Source organism: Calypte anna, chromosome 18, assembly GCF_003957555.1.
Source record: "Calypte anna isolate BGI_N300 chromosome 18, bCalAnn1_v1.p, whole genome shotgun sequence".
Classification (NCBI taxonomy): Eukaryota; Metazoa; Chordata; class Aves; order Apodiformes; family Trochilidae; genus Calypte; species Calypte anna.
Window position 1 is genome coordinate 6041266 of NC_044263.1, and position 16713 is coordinate 6057978.

Genomic DNA, 16713 nt, shown 5'->3' on the forward strand with positions numbered 1-16713 from the left:
AGGGGTGGGCACTTCACCAGGTGGGTAGGAGGCAGAATCAGCCCTGAAGGTTCTGCCTTTAATCTGTGTGGGCAAAGTTTAGTAAAACAAGGGGCTTAACCCCTGTGCTGAGAGGACACTGCTGTGTCTGCTTCTACCAGGGAGTTCGTACTCTGGTAAGGGGTCAAAGAAAGAGGCAAAAGGTGTAAGTTTTCCTTCAGAGTGGGAAGTAGGAGTCTGGGAGCAGGGACTTACCTGTGTGTAAAACAATCAGGCCAGCTGTGAGCTTCTGGGCTACAAGAAGAGCATTGGAGAATGTCCCAAACCAGTCAGGAGCACCATCAGCATTACTAGTAAGTGAGAGAATATAGGAAAGAAGTCAACAGTGGGAACTTGGGCCAGGTCCTCCTCTGATAGCTGAGAGAACTAAAAGTGAGCTTGGAGTCAGGCTGTCCTCCTGCCAGCAGGGAACAGTGAGCAAGTCCCCAAAAGATGCCATTTTCAGGGCATAAGGAGAGCACCCAGTCCTCTGTGTAGCTGTTATAGTTGAACCATGCAACAGCCTGAGGCTTGTTAGAGGGGAACCAGTTCTGCCTGGGAAGGGGTGAGAGCAACAGGCCCTGCAGGGTGAGGGGTGTGTGTGCCAGGCTCAGGTCCTCACCTGTGCAGCATGATGGAGGAGCAGGCTGTGAGGTTGAGGCTGGTAGTGTTCACTTCTTTGCAGGACTCGTGCAGTGTAAACCCGAAGCAGATGAGGCAGGAGCAGATGGTGAGGCTGAATTTCAGCAGGAAGCAGAACAGGAAATAATGCTGAGTCTGTGGATAATGGAGAGGCAGGAGGATGACACAGCTATGTAACCAGCCCTATGTAACCTTCCTGCAGGAACCATCAGGGAACTGGTGGCTCCAAAAGACAAGCTGTAGCACAGATGAGACCCTGCACTGTGGATCTGTCCAGGGAATTTGCTGGCACTAAGGGATTCCCTTCCTGCTCATGCTAGGCTTTTGGAGAGCATGGCTCATGCCATGGGTCAGTTTACCAAGGGAGGTGGGAATGCAGAGGGCCTTTTAGGTATGCATCATCACTGAGATGAAGCAGAAGAGAAAAATGTGTGAACATTTTAATCTGATAGGCCACTTACCTTCTTAGGAATGGAAGTCAAGTTTTTTCCTGTTGCCATGGTCATGATGGAGCTGTGGGGAGGCTTGCCCAGGAGTGAGATGCTGGAGAAAGGTAAGTTAGTGTCAGTATTAAGTTCACAGAACAGAACTACTGTTTTTTTGTCTGTGTCTGATATCTGAACCAAAACAACCTTGTTGGATTACTTGAAGCATTGAAACTGATCTGGCCACTGCCTCAACTTGTGCTCTAAAAGGTGTCATTCATGGCAGAAACAGAGAGGGAGAGAGGTGACCTCCAAATGTGTGATAGGCAAAACCCACCCATGGTACCTTGTTCTCTGTGTGACACCCAGCCAGTGCAACAGTATCAGGATTAGAAGATGATTTTCAGCTGGAGGGTCAAGGGATGAGATAACAGCAACTCTCAGACAGCAGGCAGGGCTAACACAGCAGACTGCAAATGTTCCTATCTGTGTTTTCAAAGGCCTTGTCAAAGCAGGTGCTTCGAATAACCCTTGCAGTCTTCTTAGCATGCAGTGGGTGATATCAGCTTTCTCTTAACACAAGCACAGTGAAGCTGTGTGCATCCTGTGGTTTGGAGGCAGGAGATTCCACTCTGATACTTACCTGAGCAGTGGATAGCAGAAACAGGAGAGCCACACAATGTCTGTGGTACTGAGGATGGGGGGCAGCTGCACCAGGCAGGAGAGGAACTGGAGAGAAACAGTCCAGAGTAAAGAGCATGGGCAGTGCTAGGACAGCCTTGTTACCATCCTCTACCCCAAAACACTGGGATGAGCTAATAACCAGGCTGCCACTGCAGTCCCTTCACATGATCTAGGCTGCTGGGTGCTGCTTTTGTTCAAAGAAAAAGGAGTATAAAAGAAACCTCTGCATAAGGGTTGAGGAGAAGGGGCAACCCAGGCTGAGATCACGTAGTCTCTACCTGTAACTTCCTCAAACATGCTGTGGAAACCTGACTAAAGGCCACCTTCCTCTGTTGCAAGATGGCCCTGCTGCAGCCACCCATATTTGTGCTAGCACTCTTGCCCTCTGAGCTAAATGCTGTCCCCAGCCAGGTCAGGACTCACCTGAATGACAACCAAGGTCAGCTGGCACTGCAGCAGGAAGAGGAAACACTTGCGGATCCCATAGGTTGCATGCCTGGCCTGGAAGGAAGCAGAAGCCCTCAGAGCCCTGGTTGTGATGGGAGCAGTTATCAGCCAAGAGCAGTTACTGGCAGGCAGGGGCAGAACATGTGGCCTGCAGGGGAAGTGGGAGGGGAGAGGAGAGGATCTGGACACAGTGTAAGCAAAAGGAGAAGGTCTCTTGCCTAGATGTAGAAGTTGGAAGGAAAGGCAGAATTTAGCCAAGGGATAAGTTTGTTTAAACCTTGTGGCTTTTCTGAGGTAACACTTCTCCCCAGCACTGCATTGTTGTCTGGCTAGGGATCTCTGCAAGTTTACTCTTTAATCAGTTGAACAATACTCATGCCCCCTTTCCACAAGGCACCATTCCCAAACCATCCTCTACATCTTGGTCTGGTAGGGCCAGGCAGGAAGAGTCTCTCTTGTTGTGCTTCCTGAACAATGGACAGGAGACATGAGCAAAGCTAATGCTGGCAGCTTGCTGTGGGCAGCTCCACAAGAATGCTCACCTCAGCTCCTGGGTTTGCTCTTTGTGAGCTGCAGGCAGAGGGGTGAGTAAGAGGGAGGGGATGTGCCTGGCTCACCTGCTCAATAAGCCTGATGATGCTGGTGCTCTCCTCTTGGCGGAAGGACATGGAGCAGGGGAGGCTGTTGAGGTGCCCTGAGAGCTGCAGGGGGGTGAGCTCTTCAGAGACATGAGTCAGGGTGGTGCTGGTGGCATAGCCAAAAGTCTCCCAGGAGCAGCGGGATGGGTAGAGAGGGTCCAGGGCTATACTGCAAGGGCAAGACAGGAGCATTAGTTGAAGTCCTCACCCCAGAGGAGAAATTGTTTAGCTGGCAGTCCATGCCACTGTTGTCTGCCTTGCTGCTAGAGAAGTACTGAGCCAAGACATCAGTTTAGGATTAATCTCTCAAGACTTTCAGTGATTCCTAGAGAAATAATGAACATATGTGGATTTGTAGCTTGAGGTCAACAAATTGACTGATCCAGAGGGGCACTTCCACTCTTTCATACAATGAGAAGCATTTTAATGCCAGTTGGTGCCCAATAGTTCATCATGCAAGAGTAACATCTTCCTTTCAAAGATGGAGAGAAATCTCTGTGTGAAGGCAGCAAGGTATTCCAAACAATACCACCCAGATCTCCCTTATGGAGACAAATGCAGCTAAGAATGGGCAGAGCAATTGTGAGCATCCCCTGCACAACCCACAGGTCTGCTGTAAACAATGGCTGGGCACTTGCTAAGCGCAAGGCAAAGGCAGCTGGAAGAGTATAGATTCTGCCCCACCTGATATCACTTTGCAGGAAGAGGCAGCTGTTCCTCAGGTTGGCAGAGCTTCCCAGACAGCAAGTCACCTCCCCATACTCCTGCATGATCTTGATCATCTCACACATGGCTGCAAAGGAGAAACACAGTTTACCTCATTATGCACACAAGGATGCAGTGTCTCACACACCCTTTCCAGGCTGGGTAACAAGCAGTCAGATCTTTTAAAATTACCCCCAACTGATATTCATCACTCTTGTATAGTGAGATCAAAGTCGAAGTACACAATTAGACAGCTAATTTTATTGTAGTCCAAGTGCTCTGTATACCTGCCTCCTGCAGAGCTGTAGGTATATCCTGAGTTTATAATACAGATGGCTTCAGCATCGAATGATCTTGTCAGAAAACAGCAGAAATTAAATAAACCTAAATAATTCAAACCTGAAATAAATTTTAAATTCAGCTCAGCAGCACATCAAAACTGCAAGTCTAAATCAACAGAGGGAATATAACAAATAACTCTAAAGGCAGTGCTACACTTAGCCATCCTCAGAATCAGCCCATTACTGCACTCCCACCACTACCTTTAGCCTTCATCAATCTTTATACCTTCCTGGGGCCTTGAAATCAAAGCTACTGCTTGATCTGATTTTTCTTCTGGAGCTCTGCACAGTGCTCAGTGTGTATATGAATTTTCTAGAATGCTCTAGGCAAAAAAACCCATCACAAATCCAAACCCACCCTCTGCAGTTCCTGTGTACACAATTTATGTAAATGATCTGGTGCACGCAGATGCACAGCACAGTGAGGGGTTAGATAAAGTCTGAAAGTGCCACTTATGTCAGAGAGGAAATCTCTTGGGAGATGACTGCTTGGGTTGACTGGGCTGTAACTGGTTCTCACTGGCACTCTAAGCTATGCCAAATCACAGTGATGCTTAGCACTTCCACTGTAGACTGGATAGGTATTAGCCAGCTCAGCACTCAGCTCCTTTCTTAAATAAAATAGTATCCTTCAGAGTTTGTCCTTTCTGGTCTCTGCAATTAAAAACTCTGCAAAGGAGCCGAAAGTGTCAACAGCAACTGTCAGAGGAAAATTATTCTAGGAAGTGATTTCCGAGTTATATAAGGCAGTGAGGGTTGTGAGCAGAGATCAAAGCCTCCTAGCACACTGATAATGCTTATTTAATAAAAGGCAGCAGCGTTTTGGATATTTGCTTTTGTGTCTCTTACACATGCAAATTGGAAGGAGTGGTTCTTAGCCCAGTTCTGTAGCTAGGAAACAGCTGCACGAAAATGAAGTTAACACCTGGCTTCCCACGGGTAGCAATAGAGGGTCATTAATATCAAAATCATGAATTTAATATCAAAGATGATTCCTGCTGTATCCCCTGCTGTATCCCAGGTGAGCCAACAGATGGGGAAGGTACTCCTGGGCAGTAGTAGGACAGATCCAGGCTCTGTGTCACTTACTCTCTGGGGTGCAGTCTGTGAAGAGGGGCACCAGCAAAGGCACATTGTCTATGTTCTGCAGGTGAGGTCTCACCTGGTGGATTCCCCTTGGGAGTTTGGCCTGAAAAAGAGAAGCAGGCCTGAAAGTTTGCATTTGAAGTTTGGCCAGAAAAGACTAAGCAGGGGAGAGTGTGTGTGAGGGAGAGGCATTTCAGAGAGAACTCCTGGAATGAGAACTGTGATTCCCACAATTATGCAACTTCAAGATCAGATACAAACAGGTGTCCCAGCAGTCAGAACCTGGCTTTCCCAAGCACAATAAAAAGTCTTCTCCTAAAGTCCTACACTGCCACACCAAGCTGTCTGTGCCTGCTCTCAGGGTTTGTCAGATTAGCAAATTAATCCTCTGCTCAAGGTTTGCTAAGGACTTTTTACATATGTGGAGAATCTAGTCAGAGATTTTGCTGTGAAGATGTTCTTGGTCCCTGCTCAGCAAATGGAAAGAAGATCAAGACAAACTGAGGTGTGGGTCTCAGGGTTACCCTATGTGTGGTCATCTCCATTCCCAAACCCCAAAGAAAAAACCTGTTCAGCAAAAGTGATTAACTGAGACAATCCCAAACTTCCCAAGCTCTAGGTACCAGTGTGGAAGAAGGTGTAGGAAATGAGGAATTCCAGTGCAAATGAATCAATCTGCTTCAAAGAGGAAAACCCCCAGGGAGTAATGAGATAATACTGCTGCCCATGACAGCTGCACAAGATGTGCGGGGAAAGAGGGCCTCACCCTGTTACAGTCCTCCAGGAAGCTGGGGATGTCACTGTCTGTTGGCTGAAAGCTGATGAGATCTGAGTGTCCTTCCTCTTCCATCAGCAGAAGCCCCTCCACATCATCTCTAGAAACTGGAGCAGAGAGAAGCAGCAATAAGCACAAAACTGCCTCTACCCCCCTGTGCCACCTACATGGTAAATTCATGTGGTGCTGCAGAAGCCTGGAAACGTGAGGCCTGATTTTCTAGGTTAGCAACACTAAGATCCCACTCAGTCATCTAAAATGCAGTATTTTTAGATGACTAATCTGCTCAGAGGTAGATATATGAGCCTAGTCTCTGCTCTTAGATAAACTAACACAGTAGTTTATCTGTTCTGGTCTCCTTCTAGGGTAAGAATAAAGAAATCACATCTGAAGTAGGAAGAACAAGTAATGCACAGGCAAGAGACCCTCAGTGGCTTGACCAGGGTCCCAGCGAGGTTAGAAAGGCTATAAATGTAAGGCCTTCTTGTTCATACACACACATCTCAGTGTTGTGCCCATTCAATTTTGTGCTCAAAGCTCTGAAGTATGAGATCTGGTGAGGACATGGAAACCTCTGAAGGTGTTTAAAAGAACATCCAGGAGACACTTGTGGCATTCAAAGTGGCTTAGGTGCAGTTCTCTCACCCTGATGTAGGTCATCGTGCAGAGAACCAGCATGGCTGGGGCTAGAGGGAGGGATCTCTGAGCCAGGCACATCACCATTAGGTGTTAAAGATATGTGGCAATTCCAGCCAGTCTCAAGACCCATTTTCTCAGCAAACACCTGTAAGTGAGCAGACAAAAGGCTTTAATGTAGAGGTACTGCAAACCAATGCCACGCTGCAGTGTAGGCACCTTCTGGACCCACCAGGTAACTGAATCAGATTAACCTTAGATTGCACTGGAGATAAATTCTCCAGTCAGACAGCCAGGGGACATGCAAGTTCAAGGGGTTCAACAGAGGCAGCTTACCTTGCTTTTGAGCTCATCTTCCAGGGAGAAGTAGACGAAACGAATGCAGGCATTGACCAATCCATCAATGAGGCGGACAATGTCAAGGCGGGCCTGATACTGAGATGAGACCATTCCCATGAAGATCTGTCCACTCAGAGCCTGGATACAGTCTTCCTTCTCCATCACTTCCCCAATCCCTTCTTCAGGCATGCAAACAACATCCAATCACATTGAGACACAAGGGGCCAGGTGCGCATCAGACAAAGCACACATGGTGGGAGAGGCCACCAAGATCACACCCGAGGACACAGTACCCAGATTCCCAGAAACATGCAGATATGCAGAGGAAGAGGAGGAAAGATGAAGAGACATCCGTTTGTCCCAGCATACCCAATCACAGGAGTAGTTTCAGGTCATCCCCACATATGTCACCAAGAGCAGAAGTGTGATACAGTGAGCATGGAAAGGAAAAAGACAAAACAGAAGGCACGGGTCAGTCACAGGGAACTGGGGCAGAAAGGTGAAGGATGTATGCTGCATAATGTTCACATGTGCATTTTAAACACATCATACTGTGCTTAAAGAACACGGTGAGTGTAGCTGAGGCAGTGGTATCAGAGTATGATGGGCTGATGCAAAGGAACTGGAGGGTGTTCCTGCCAGTGACACTGCAGACACTCTCAAAGAGCCTGCAAAGGCTGTTTTGGCAGAGTTCCTTCACCATCACCACATCAGCCTATAGTGAATGGCAGCTGGATGCAGCATGAGAAACAAAATAAGAAAACACTTCAGACAGCTGGAAAGCTTGCCACAGGTGGGAGTGAAAAAGTGTTTTGAAAACACTCAGTCACAACTGCTTCCCAGCTCTTGAAACCCCATTATCCACTTTTCACAGAATGGGAGACCAAGGCAGAAAGAGATTAAGACTGGTTTTCCAGAAGAGCCTCCTGGAGTAATGCAACGGTATGTGCTTATTTCTCAGTTTCCATTGCTATTTTGGGGTACAGGTACAATTCTTCTAGAGGGAAGCAATTTCTACAGCACAGCAACCAAATCCATCAAGGTAGAACAGTTGCATATTACCAAACATTCAGTTCCTTTTAAGAAACCAATATATGTGATTTACATAGAATTAGACAAATAACAAACCGAGTATTCAGACACCCAGAAGTCTTGACTCTCTGTTGCTTGATCTAAGAAACAGACTTCCCACAAGAATTTCTCTGCGAGCCTCAATGACTTAACTAGAAACCTACCTGCCAGCTGCTACATCATTACTTCCTCTGGAAATCAATCTACTTCAGAAATCACTAGTTCTCAATTTCTGTCTGATGCTCTGAACAACCATTACAGCTCTAGACTGACCAGAAAGCAAGCACCTAGCCCAGCAGCAGACTTGATTATAGACAGCACAGAAGACACATACCATCTGAGCTCCAGCTATTCCTCCGACTGCTCTGCTTGATGGGGGTTGTCCCAGGGAGGTCACAGCATGTGAAGATAGCACTCTGCCCAGGGACCTGCACCAGTTCTATACACTTGCCATTGAGCTGGGAGGACAAGGCACAATGCATTGGCTTGTATGCAAAGGCAGAACAGTATCCTGAGAGGCAGGCTCGCTGGTAAAAATCTAACACCTTCTTCCTGTGTGGAAGAGAGAAAAAAATATAGGAGAAATAAAGTCCCTTCCAACTCAAACCATTCTATGGAATGTGCTGCATTTCTGATAACGTTCACTGCAGTTCGATGTAGAAACCATCAGTTGGGTATTTGGAAAAATGTATTCCATGAGGAGTGGTCAGAGACTCTGAAAAAGCCTTTTCTTACTGTTTCTGCATTTTCTGAGCTGCAGGCACTACAGCACAAAAACACATTCCAGGAGGAGCAGTGTTGAGTGTTTCTGTTTGTTCATCAGACAGATTGATGAGTATGAACACAGAGGTCTTTGAATACACTTACTAATATAATATGCTCTATATAGCTGTCACATGACTCCAAGGAAGTTAACTGCATGACAGCAGTTGATTTATCATGATTATCATTAGAGATGATTTTCTGTAGGCAAATACACGAAGGAAGGAACTGATAACTCTGGTAATATGTATGACCAGAGTCATACATGATAACTCTGGTAATCTAGTATCTATGGCAGAAATTGTTTAGTAACAGACTTTTCTCCTATCCCCTTTCAGAGTTTAGGTCCCAGGAGCTGTGTGTGAAGTCTCTGTTTAGTCAATATTCAGTCTTTGGAATAGCATGAAGTTCTCTAAGTTAAAGTCACAGTGGTAACAAATTAAGACTACACATGGGAGTGATTTTTTGCCTTCTAAGGTGATAAGTATTTCAGAAAGGATCAGTAAGAGTTTTCTTACATCTGACAATAAGCAGACTTACAAGAACAATGTGCTACCAGTCAATGAAACTAAGTATTACTGGTCTGCTCTGATAGCAGGAACAGAAATGTAGCTTGTAGATGAAAATGCCACCAATTCTGTCAGATATTGCAGCAGGACTAAAAGGGTGTGAATCATGGAGGTGGACTGGTTCAAAGCTGTCAGCAGCAGGTGGAATTGATCACTTTGCATTTCATGTAAGACAAGGCATTTGTCTTGAATAACAAAACATATTCTCTGCCACCAGTATATGATCTGATGATAATTGATGATTCTGCTACACAGTACAGACAGACTCCCCTTATAAGAAGCTAACATGGTAACAGATACAGTAAGATCTGGCTTAGTCTTTCAGTTCAACACATGGCTTGTTGCTATTTAATCTCTTCTATTGCTATAATTATAACAATTTATTATAAGCAGAGATAGCTCATGTTCATAACCTACCTGAAGCTTCTATTAAATAGCTTAACAAGCACCAGTAAAGGGAATTTTAACAAATAATTACCAGGTTCCCTCTGTATCTGATCTGCCAAAATGACAAAGCTGCCCACCTGTCAGAGCCAGAGAGGGGGTAGATATCAGTACCATCCCAAAAGTCTGTGCAGGCCTCAAGGATGATGTCAGCTGTCCCATGTGAAAACATCTGCTCAGTACCTGGGGTGCAGGAGAACAATAAGTCAGCATCACAAACTTCCAGGAAAGGGATAACATACCAACTGCTCCCTTATTTGTTAAAAGCTGGTGTTTCTGCAAAGTGCCTTGATGCACTCCAGAAATCCCCTTCCCTCTGTTGAAAGTCTTCAGTTTCCAATGAGAAATTATTCAAGACTGGATGATAAGTATTCAGCAGCTGTGTGTCTAACTGTGAGTTCAAACAAGGCTTTAGATAAGTGAGCCATGCAGTCAGCTCCTAGTCCTCCTTTACACTGCATAAAAATCCTGCTCCTGCAAAAGGTTGGATAATATCTTGCTTCTGTATCCAAGAGAACAAAAGAAAAGATACTCCTGTGTGCCTCTTCTCATGAGAATACAAGAACCAGTGATGAGCCTATGGGGACCAAAGTCTGCCAACACTGGAAAGGGCATTCAGTTTTAGACCAGAGGTGGATATAAAGGATAAGAGGTATTCTTGACTACCTTCCATTCAGGTAGCAGAAGATAATTTAACAGTGAGACCCATTAGATAGCAACCTGCTTCACAAAGTGCCCTGAAAATGAGTTAAACCAGTATGAGTCAAAAGTTCAATACAACAGACTGAAAAAAATAACTCATGTGGTCAGGGAAGAACTGGAAATGAATGGACACCACAGCTTGTCCTGGTTTTTTTCCTTCCACTACTTTACTCTTTAATACAGACTTAAAATCTTTCATTTCCTCTTGTAGACAAAGATGTTAAAAAGTGCTTCCCAAAGGTGTCTGATTTCACTTGTCTGATGCAGGTCCCAGGCACAGGACACAAGTTAAAGGACGTGGAGATTCCTCCCCCTCCATGTTTCCTGCTCCCTTTCATCACCACTGATCCATTAGCATTGCAAGCACGTAGACTTCTCTGTCTAGGTTCCCTCCTCCAGCTGCTCTGTGACTTTGCCCCCAACAGCTTCAAAGCTGATCTAATGAAAAAAACATCACTGCCAAGAAAAATGAGCCCAGAGGCTTCTTGCAGGCATTGCTGCTGACTGGAAGTGCTCACACTAGCTGGTGAAGTCAAGAGCCAAGAAAATCCACTTGCACAAGCCAAGCAGGGACTTTCAGGAACACTGGAGGATTTTCCAAAACATAGCAGCTCTCTGCTTTCTGCTATAAATAGTCATCACACGCCAAGTTTATCAGCATAACAAACCTCCAAGACGAATAGGAGCTGTGTGTGAAAGAAGGAGCCTGTTTCAGGGACACAAAGGAGTACTTGTGCAGGGCTCTGGTTTATTTTACTGTATAAACACCTAATCCTTCCCACCTTGGGCCTATGGTCAGATAGTCCTTGCTAGGAAAGAGGGAAGAAGAGATGTTTATTGATTCATGCAAAACTTCTGCCCTGGACACAAAGCAAGAGCTTGCAGATGACCACACACATACACCCTGGCAGCAATTGCAATCCATTCCCCATTCAGTATCATCAGTGTCCCACACAACAATCCTTCTAAGGAGCAAATAACAGTGACAGCACATGCTATAAACTGGAAAGAGATTCATTCAATTGTCACTGCCAGCAAAGTGAGCTCAGCCTCTTCCCTTCCTAAATCATGAACTTGAAGGCCACAATTTCTCTGCCACAAGGGAAAAAAATGTAATGAATGGGACATTGAGCATGAGGAGCCATTACTGAGTGATTCAGTAGGGATTCATGACTGCTGGGACTCCTCTGGAATAACCAAGCCATTACAGCTGAGGCAGTGAGAGAAAAGGAATCAAAAAGTGCACCTAAATCAGAGGAAGACAGAGGTGGTAACTGCCCTGAAGATGCTGCTGAGCCCCTTATTTCCATGTGGTTTTCTGTGGATTTGGGATGAGCACTGCCAGCTGGCTAGACACATTTCAATGGAATAGCAAAGGAAAATACAGACAAGCCATCTCCTATTTCTGCTACAGCTGTAGAATTTATTGCCTATCTCCCCCTGACTTCAACCAGGGGAGTGGGTGGATTCAAAGATTTATTCACAAACAATGTACTAAGAGAGATTAGTTATGATCATCTGGTCTGACGCTTCTGCATAAAGAGAGACATTTGTTTTCACCCAGTATTATCTGCATGAACCATTATTTCTGGTTGCAAACATTTTAGAGAGTTTCAAGGAACAAGACTGTCATGTGAGAGGAGTTCCAATGGTTAACTAACCCCACTGGATAAATTCCTCTTAGAATTTACTCTAGACAGCATAATCCAGGTCACACAAATATTCGTCTGAGCTCCAGCCTCTAAACTAAACCGTTTAGAAATGAGGATAAGGAGTTGAAATGAGGCAACATTACAGGTTTTTCCCTACACTAAGAATCTCAGCATCAGAAAAGCTTTTGCTCACAAAGGTAAGATAGAAGCAATCAGGACAAAAAAAAAAAAAAAAAAAGCTCTTCCCCAGATTAAGATACAAAATTTCACAAGAATTGGGCAAGAGAAGACAGTTTAGCTCATAAATCTCTGGCCAGCATAACAATCATATTTCAGATTCAATATTGAACATATGTCAATTCCAGAGAGCCAAGTTCAGTCAGTTTAAGGTATTAGCAAGTGACTAAGAGCCCTGACAGACAAGCTGAGGTGCTTAAATCTTTCTGAGGTGCTTTAAGACCTCATGGTGCTCAGCTTTCCATCCCAGCCTATTCCTATCAGAATAGGAAGGAGTAGAGGAGTGGAGAAGTCACCGTGGCTTCAAGTGTTGTACTCATAATCATCATGAGTTTGCACAGAATTTCTGCAATTTCTTATTAGTATGAAATACAGAACTAGAGTATGCAATATAGTAAACTAGACAACTGCCTCATCATGATTTATGATTTGGTTTATCAGAGGGATGAGCAAAATCAGCTAAATTCCTGAGTAATATTCAACCCTTTGTAATTACCAGTTTCACTAACATAACAAAATGTGTTCAAAACCAAATAAAAACCCCACCTTGCTCTGCAATTTGGTCCCAGAAAATAGGTTTACTAAGTGCTAGCTAATATGATAGTTTTTTGAAGTTATGCATGATTCTGGAGTGAGCCAGAGCTGGGAAAAATACCCCTGTCACACTGATCACTAAGGTCTGTGGGGTGTTTCTGCACTGGTCCCAGGCAGAGCAAAGCTGTCAGCCTACACAAGGACAGAAGTTGGACTTGATGATCCTGATGGGTCCCTTCCAACTTGGCATATTCTATGATTCTATGACTCTAGACTGTCCCAGTGTGACATTTTCTAGGCTTTGTGGATAAGATCCTCACATCCTAAGCAGATGCCCAAAGAAAGGGGCAGCCTTACTGGTAGTGGTGTCCTTCACAAACAAATTAATCATGTGGCTCAGGGGTGGTCTCCTCTTGGTGATGGATGAAAGCTTCCCCAGGATTGTTTCTTTAACCATCTCATCACTTGGCAGGCGGTATAAAGCCAAATAATTCTCTTGCTTGAAAAGATCCTTAGCACCTGGTGTGAAACCTGAAATGTGAACACAATGAGGAGAAAAAATTAGGCTTTAACCAAAGAAATGTCCTCTCTCCTGTTTGTGTGACACTTTGCCTATGCTCATTCTGACATTTCTCCAGCAATATGTAGGTGAGCTGTGCTTACTTTGCATCGACACCAACATGGCTCAAGTTTTATGATGAAAAACATTCAGAAGGACTAGATGGAATTAGTAATTACAGATTTCATGTTTCTAGTTCATTGAAGAAAGGAAATGTGACATTGAAGGAATTCACAAGAAGGGACTTCCAAGAGCTTATAGATTTTAACCCTAGTGTTACCTCTAACCTTTTATCTCTTCTATGCCTGTCTTCCTGTCTACAAAATAGGCTGAGGTTCCTCACATAATGTATACCTGAACTGGTAAAGCATTATTGTTAAGACAGAGCAGCTATCTGTCCATTAGCAGGTATTCTTTGTCACCTGATGAGATTGTAAGACTCAGGCCAGGAGAATACCAAGCCTAGCCAGAGCAAGCTGGAAATATCTTTGATGACATTTATTCCTTTGATAGTTTTTACAATGTCAAAACTTGCCAAAAGCAAAGTCTTTAATAGACTCTTCTGGCAACTGAACAACAGAGTCAGCTCTGTAATTCCACCTCCTCGGCAACCAGGGCCGGGGAAGTATTTTTCTTGTATTCTTTAAGGATTAAGTGCCTATCGACAGCTCTTATTTCCCTGTGTCTGCTCATCCAATTTCTCCTTACCTATTAGCCTGGCAAGCTCACAGAGGCCCCAGGGCACATGGACAGGCAGCACTGCATTGTGAGTTTCCTGGAGGGCAATGTTGCAGAGGTGGTCAGAGAAGCGGCACAGACGCTCGGTCACGCTGGCGTTGCAGAGATTGAGCAGCACGTTCAGGCCCAGAGGCTTGAGGGAATTCAAGTGCATCTGCCAGTTGGAGTCATCAAACTGGATGCAGGAAGGGTTCTGCTGGTCCTGGGACAGGCTAAGCATCTCAAGGTGGTAGTCACACACAAAGTCTTCAGCCTCACAAGCCAGCACCTCACTGTCACCAACAACCTGGTCCAACAGACAGGAAAATTTGAGTTGGTTATAATGGATACAGCTTGAGCCTAAAATCATGCAGGGAATTCCCAATTCAGTTCCCAAAGGGGAAGACTCTATGGGTTTAAGTCTGTCTTATAGCTTCATATGTGTGCCCCTTCAGCAAATCTTACCTGAGTATGTTCCTCCTCTCCACCCTCTGTGTCCTTGCTAAAACTCACATTGGACCCAGAGGGATGCTTGCTTCTGCTGTTTGGCTTTCGGTGGGCATGGGTGTCAGGAGCCTTTGGAGGGTCACTAGACCAGTTGTTCCTCTCTTGCTCATTGGTCATGTGGACTGTGTCTGCCAGGGGGCCAGAGAGCAAAGCATCTCTTTCGTGGGGCTGCAAGAGACCAGCCAAATGAACAGTGCTGATTCAGGGGGTGAACATGAGCCACTGCTGATTCCTGTGCTCCTTTAGGACTCCTGTAGAAGAGGATCTCATCCTCGCTGCTGCTTTGCCTCTTAGGCAAAGCATTATGGAACAGAACTTCTCTAGTAGCAAAGGGCCTGCTCTGTAAAACCCCACTGTGCGTGTCAGCCAAACTATGAGTAGAGCCAGTATATTACATTATGGATTACATGGCCCTCACCTCATCTTCCATCTCAGGATGGCAGAAGGATCGTGTAGAGAGTTCATCAGTCAGATCTTCATGGCTATCATGAGGTGGTTCCACTTTCCCACTGAAGAACAGAACAGTCTCCGGGCTGGGGTTTGGCCAGGAAAGAATCCCCTGCTTGTCTACACAGCAGAGCACCTAGAACATCCCACAACACCCCCAGGAAAGCAAAATCTCAGTGAAAATGTTTCAGTGTTCATGCTGTAAATATTGTAAGCTTTACAAACACATGGGAGAAGTTGCTCCTTCACCAACTTTCTTTCTTAAGAAACTAGGCCTAATAACCTTGCTCTAGCAGGATTTATGGGTTGTTTGACATCAGTTTTATCTCACGATATTACAAAACTAGGCACACAGACCACTGAAAGAAGCAATTACTGTTTCACCAGTTAGTACCTTATCAGAAATAGAGCCAGCTGGTTCTTGAGCCAAGAGGGTTATGGGACCAGAACCAGAGCTGGAAAAATACAGACACCCTGTTATATGCCACAGAGTACCTCTAGCCAGTGTTTTAGCCAGCAAATACACTGCTTGGGCAAGACAAGACAAGAAAGTTATAAACTCTTCTACAAAGTAAGTGCCTGAGGGGTTTCTACTCCCAGCACAGTGAACTGATTGCTAACAGTCAGTGCTCAGAGAAAGAAAACATGAATGATGCAAATGAAGCATCCATGTAGGGCTCCTCTTTCTGACAACCCAGCAATACTCACAGTAACAGATCCTAGACTGTGGAGCAAGCTGGAAGTGAAGCTCAGAGTTGGGGATTTGCCTTTTAAAACACAGAGGAAGTGGCTCCAGATACAGCGTATCATTTCCTGCCGAGGGAAGCAGAGGACATCAGCCAATTAAAGACTCATTCAGTGACAGATAAGGGAGAGAAGGAAGAAAGGGAGTATGACATTACCTGCTTTCAGGTTCAACACAATGATACACTGTAAGATAACCATCAGTCTCTGTGGGAACCTGCTAACTGATATGGTGCTGATGTTCTCCAGGGACAGACGTTTCTTCCCCCATCCAGGGGATGCCAGCCGGCAGTCTGACTGCTGAACTGAGAATTCACAAAAACTAGCTTTGTCTACCCCAAAACACAGGAAGGAATTCTGATTTGATTTGGGCTGAATCAGTTGTTACCTCTTGGTATTTTTTCCTCAAGTAACTCTCATGCCGGTGGATTATAGAGGTTGAAGCACTGAGCTTACAATCACCAGGCTGTGAATTGAGTAAGTGGAGTCAGTGTGGGGAGAGGACTTGCCCAAGCTTGGTTACTGAGGCAGTGACAATGTTGAAAATCAAGCCCAGGTGCCCTGACTACTCCTTCATTACAAAATAATTGTAAGCAACACAGTAATAAATGTAAAGAAGGGAATATTTTGCAAAATTTAAATGTCAGGTTGTCACCCATCATCTGCCACACAAAAATGATTCAGAGGGAGTCTGGGTGGCAGCAATCAAGCCAAGCACCAGAGCTGTATGCTTTCCTGAAGCCAGCAAAACCAGGTTTGCATTACAGTGTTATTTTACTGCTTTTTAGCTATTGTTCTGGAATGCTGTCACTGCAGAGCACTGCAGAGCACTCCTCCCAAAGCTCCTCAGATCAAGTTCCTTAGATCCTGAGTGCTAGCACAGCCCTAAACTCAAATGCACAACAATCACAGCTATCATCAGGAAGAAAAAAAATCTCTAACCAGTTTCTCATAAGCAACAATGCTACATAGGTACAAAAAGAAAGCAGCATATGTTTTAAACAAAGGTTAGCTTAAATCACTCCCATTTAA

The 16713-nt window shown here is 45.0% G+C and overlaps 1 protein-coding gene across 7 annotated transcripts in view; it reads right to left on the reverse strand.

Moving 5' to 3' along the window:
* Nucleotides 1-16713, reverse strand: part of TMEM94 (transmembrane protein 94) — a 47666-nt gene that overhangs the window by 3962 nt on the left and 26991 nt on the right. For 5 of the 7 annotated variants that reach the window (XM_030461560.1, XM_030461557.1, XM_030461561.1 and 2 more), the window contains 18 exons: nt 15646-15750; nt 14909-15073; nt 14449-14658; nt 13975-14290; nt 13065-13238; nt 9663-9765; nt 8142-8359; nt 6734-6915; nt 6407-6545; nt 5753-5868; nt 4990-5089; nt 3539-3647; nt 2834-3023; nt 2193-2270; nt 1729-1814; nt 1122-1203; nt 641-795; nt 235-329 (listed from right to left, as the gene is read on the reverse strand). In XM_030461560.1, coding sequence (XP_030317420.1) covers nt 235-329; nt 641-795; nt 1122-1203; nt 1729-1814; nt 2193-2270; nt 2834-3023; nt 3539-3647; nt 4990-5089; nt 5753-5868; nt 6407-6545; nt 6734-6915; nt 8142-8359; nt 9663-9765; nt 13065-13238; nt 13975-14290; nt 14449-14658; nt 14909-15073; nt 15646-15750 — 2623 coding nt within the window. The remainder of the gene's footprint in view (nt 1-234; nt 330-640; nt 796-1121; nt 1204-1728; nt 1815-2192; nt 2271-2833; nt 3024-3538; nt 3648-4989; nt 5090-5752; nt 5869-6406; nt 6546-6733; nt 6916-8141; nt 8360-9662; nt 9766-13064; nt 13239-13974; nt 14291-14448; nt 14659-14908; nt 15074-15645; nt 15751-16713) is intronic. The other 2 variants (XM_030461558.1, XM_030461563.1) reach the window with 2 other exon arrangements.